This window comes from Bison bison, unplaced genomic scaffold (genome assembly GCF_000754665.1).
Source record: "Bison bison bison isolate TAMUID 2011002044 unplaced genomic scaffold, Bison_UMD1.0 scf7180017864282, whole genome shotgun sequence".
Classification (NCBI taxonomy): Eukaryota; Metazoa; Chordata; class Mammalia; order Artiodactyla; family Bovidae; genus Bison; species Bison bison.
The window spans coordinates 1433589-1438139 of NW_011494854.1; the positions used below are offsets into that span (position 1 = coordinate 1433589).

The 4551-nt window shown below is 39.7% G+C and overlaps 1 protein-coding gene across 1 annotated transcript in view; it reads left to right on the top strand.

Moving 5' to 3' along the window:
- MYO3B (myosin IIIB) overlaps window positions 1-4551 on the top strand; it is a gene marked incomplete at its 3' end in the record, with an annotated part of 319055 nt that overhangs the window by 258076 nt on the left and 56428 nt on the right. The window contains exons 15-16 of the mRNA XM_010849415.1: window positions 2040-2138; window positions 2472-2586. Of these exons, the coding sequence (XP_010847717.1) occupies window positions 2040-2138; window positions 2472-2586 (214 nt within the window). The remainder of the gene's footprint in view (window positions 1-2039; window positions 2139-2471; window positions 2587-4551) is intronic.

The window sequence follows — 4551 nt, forward strand, 5'->3', positions numbered from 1 at the left end:
GCCCACCAGGCTCCCCCGTCCCTGGGATTCTCCAGGCAAGAACACTGGAGTGGGCTGCCATTTCCTTCTCCAATGCGTGAAAGTGAAAAGTGAAAGTAAAGTCGCTCAGTCGTGTCCGACTCTTGGCGACCCCATGAACCGCAGCCCACTGGTGGGTAAAACAAACTGAAGACATTGGATGAGAAGAAGGTGGGACTTGTGTAAGTCCTGGTCATCTGATCTTTCTGGTTCTGCTCTTCTCTGGCACGTAGTAGGATTCTCTCACCAACTCCTCCTAATTGGTCTCCTTGCATCCATGTTAACTTCTTACAATCTAGTCTCACATTTACAGTTTCAAACACTTCAAAGAATTCTATTTGCATAATCAACAAAATCTTCATTATAGCCTGATAAGGCCTGTGTGGGCTGGCCCTGCCCACCTGTCTACCGGCTTCTCAACCAGCAGACTTTTGGTCCCTACATGGATATCATGCTCAGAGGCTTCGTGTACGTGCTGTTCCGCCTCCTTGAAATGCTTTCCCTCTTCTCCCTGTAGCTCCTTCCACTCCTTTCTCACACTTTAAAGTTTGATTTTCATGGTATTTCCTTTGAGAGTCCTTCCCTTCACTGGGCACAAGTGACCCTCATCCGCGAATGTTGTTTGTTTCAGCCCTTTGATTGTTTCTTTCAAAGTCCTTATCACCAGTTTTCATACTGATTCATCTCTGTCCATCACTAGAAGGAAGCTCCAGAGAGCAGGAATCCTCTGTCCTGTATCCCTGGCATCTGGTGCAGTGCCTGCCATACTTGGCACTCAGAAAGTTTATTAGTTGAGTGAACAAATAGCTGAGGAATGGCGGGTAGAGATAAGAATGTACCAGGTGAGCTTGGATAGAATAATCAAGTAGAGGAAGGCCAGAATATCCAGGATAATATCCAGGAGAAACTGAAGAAAAGAGTGGGGCCCATGTCACAGACAGGGACAAGGAGTAAAAGGAAGATAAGATTTCTTTCCACAGAGCTACATTGGCCAAGGTGAGGATTTGTGAAAATCCTAGGGCATCAACAGAAGATTCTGACCTCCAAAGGAAAGTAAGGATAGAGAGAAGGACTTTTCAAACTACCTTTATTGAAAGACTAGTTTGTTTTTTTTAATAGTTCATGATAAATTGTGATTTTATTTTTGTAAAATGTAATTGAAGTGTATTACCAGAAAAATTATCATACTCTCAGATATCATAGAGATACCACTTACTATGAAATGTCTGGACACAGACTTTCCAGTTTCTTGTCTCATCATAAGCTGACTGCAGTCCACAGACCACACAGACCACAGTCCAGCAGCACCCACCCTGGCCAGAGTGGCCTAAAAACAGGTACCTTCCACAAGACTAGGTAGACTGGTGCATGCCATTTTTGGATTGTATTTGAAAGAATACAAGTTTGAGACAGTGGAGACCTTAGTTCTAGGACCAGTTCCCTTCCCTAACTTGCTGTACTATTGGTGAGCTGCTTCTTGTCTTGGGCTTCAGTGAAGTAGGGAGTTTGGGTGATCTTTGTAAGTTGGATATCACTGTCTCTGATGCAACATGGGCTTCAAACAAGATGTGTGACACAGATGCACAGTTATGTAGTCTGGAATAGAAAGATCTCTAAACGCAAGTAACCTGAGCTGTTACCTCCTATAAATATTCCATCCTCTAAAGTCTTCTGTATAAACATAAATGTGCTTTATAGTGTGACACTGTGGAAATTGCTATCCTAATCCTATCCCTATTCCTATTCTGTATTTGGGATGTATCATATTGTACTGTGTGCTCAGTGGTGTCTGACTCTTTGCAACCCTATGGACTGTAGCCTGCAAAGCTCCTCCGTCTATGGGATTTTCCAGGCAAGAATACTGGAGTATTCTGCCATTTTCTTCTCCAGAAATGTAGCATATTAATTGCCTATGAACGCAAATTGGCTACAGTATAATATTTTGCATGGAAGGGAAAAGCCATCGAGTAGAGAAGCCCAGAATACGTTATTAACCGTGTCCTGTCCCTACTTTTTTCCAGAGGAGAGAAAAATTTTCACATATTTTACTATATTTATGCTGGTCTTTATCACCAGAAGAAACTTTCTGAGTTCCGACTTCCTGAGGAAAAGCCTCCTAGGTAAGTGTCAGGGGTTTTAGTTGTTAATTTGTAATGAATATACAATTAGCAATTGACAAAACTTGGAAATGGAGCTGTTCTCCTAACTGGACACACAGTCTCTTTAGCCAAAATGCCCACATGAGATGGCAGGAACTTTATTTCCCTTTGCATTTTCTAGAAAGCGTAAAAACTCAATTGCAGCCATTTTACTTAGCCATGCACACCATTATTTCATCACAGTATTAGACTGTAAGGAAATAATCTTGCAAAGAGGGAGCCCAATGATACTCTGGTATTTGGGATGCCATTTGCCAAGTCAGTACTCATTCTGTGTGGTCGTACTCCGTGTAGGTACCTAGCTGATGAAACTGGAAGGGTGATGCATGACATAACTTCCAAGGAGTCTTACAGAAGACAGTTTGAAGCAATTCAGCATTGCTTCAGGATTATAGGATTCACTGACAAGGTAAGTGATTGCCAGGACAAAAAGAAACTCAAGTGTTCATATTCTTGGGTCAATGAGAATGAAGACCTGAAAGTTCCAACTTGGGGCAGTACCCATGCTTTTCAAATGCCATGCTGGTCATGTTATAAGGTCTTGCTACTTAAAAGTGTGACCCAAGGACCAGAAACATTGTCATCACCTAAGAGCTTGTTAGAAATGCAGATCCTCAGGTCTAACCAAGAACAGATAAATCAAAATCTGCATTTTAGTAAAACCCAAGGGGAACATTAAAGTAGAAGTACTAAAAATAAAAACAAAAAAATGATGTAGAAGTACTTTTATAAATGCCAAATACCTGTGAACTGTTACCTCTGTCATCAATTCACTCCAGCTTTGATAACAAACACCAAAACAACACTGCCCTTTTCTGAGCTGGGGTTGTTCCAAACATTAGAGTGAATTGTCTAGTAGGAGAATAAGAATGTGGAGGTTACCCTCAAGCCACAGGAATATATTTGTGTAAGTAGTTGCTTGTACCTCAGACAAATTAAACCTTTTCAATTTTCTTGCAGTCACTTTCTTCTCCATGGTGCAGAATTGCAATTATTAGCTATAGTTCTAAGTATTATATTGCCTTTATCATACTAGATACAGGCTGTCTCTATTAAATATATACCAGGGGTGACAGAAAATATTTATTACCCTAGGCTCAAATAATACTCTGTGATACATTTGTGTCATAGTTTCTGGGCTTTTTGCCATCAAATTTGTAAAATATACAGATTCTTTTGCCTTTCCAACAAAGGAGGTGAATGATTAGGAGATAAGTGAAAATGTTTAAATCTTCAGGGATTAGATTACAAGACACTTGAGTTAGCTTGGGACAGCCACTCTGGATAAAATATTGCTTTTGTAATCCTAGGAGTTTGGCCAGCCCTTTCCTCCCCAGCTTGGTTGATTTTAGTTATAATAATACATTTCTTCTTTCTAGCTAGCTGTTAAATTTTTCTGTCAGCCTCCCACAGACTTTAAACTGACAGCAGAAAATCCCAAAGGTCAGATACAAATAGAAATATATTTCCCTTGGCTTCGTAGAGGAGAGCAATTAAACAGGTTCCAGTATTATTAAAGGACCTTTGTGGTTGTTAATTTATAGAGCTGGTTGTTATCAAAGATGCATCACCAGAAGAGTCAAAGCTTGACAGTAGAGCCATTTAAGGTCACCTGGCTCATGCTGAAGTGTTAAGGGCATACTTTATTAAAAGGGCACAGGAACAACAGAAAAGTCATTCATAGGGTTCATAATATTTTGCTTCTAATAAGTACAACAATGGTTATAGAATACTGTGGAAAGATTGATGCCAATTCTAAAGGAAAGGCTATTATATCAGCCCTGTCTTAATGGTAGACATAATAATAAAACAGATGATGTTTTAAGATAAGAATATTAAAAACAAAAGAAACTAAATATGCTAAGTATATATCCTTGAAGTAAGCCATCCCTAACTCCTATGGGAATAAAGTTTAGTAGAAATGAATGAATGATCGCATGAACAGCTATGAAAATAAACACAAAAGGTAGTAAATATTTTTAGTTTATGTCTGGTCTGGACTGTTAAATGAATAATCAGACTGTGATTATATGTATGTGTGTGTATATTCATTATGTTCTATGTTAATTCATGCTGGAAATAAACACAGTTTATGTCAGCAGTCCTGGAAATGGAAGGAAGAGGCTGGATCTTTCTTATCCTGATTTCTTTTGTTGTATCTTTGTCTGTATCTCTATAGACAACCTATTTTGCTGAATTAACTTAGTTTGCTTTATGTTTGTAAACTCAAAGTTCAGTTCAGTTCAGTTCAGTCACTCAGTCATGTCCGACCCTTTGTGACCCCATGAATCGCAGCACACCAGGCCTCCCTGTCCATCACCAACTCCCGGAGTTCACTCAGACTCATGTCCATCGAGTCAGTGATGCCATCCAG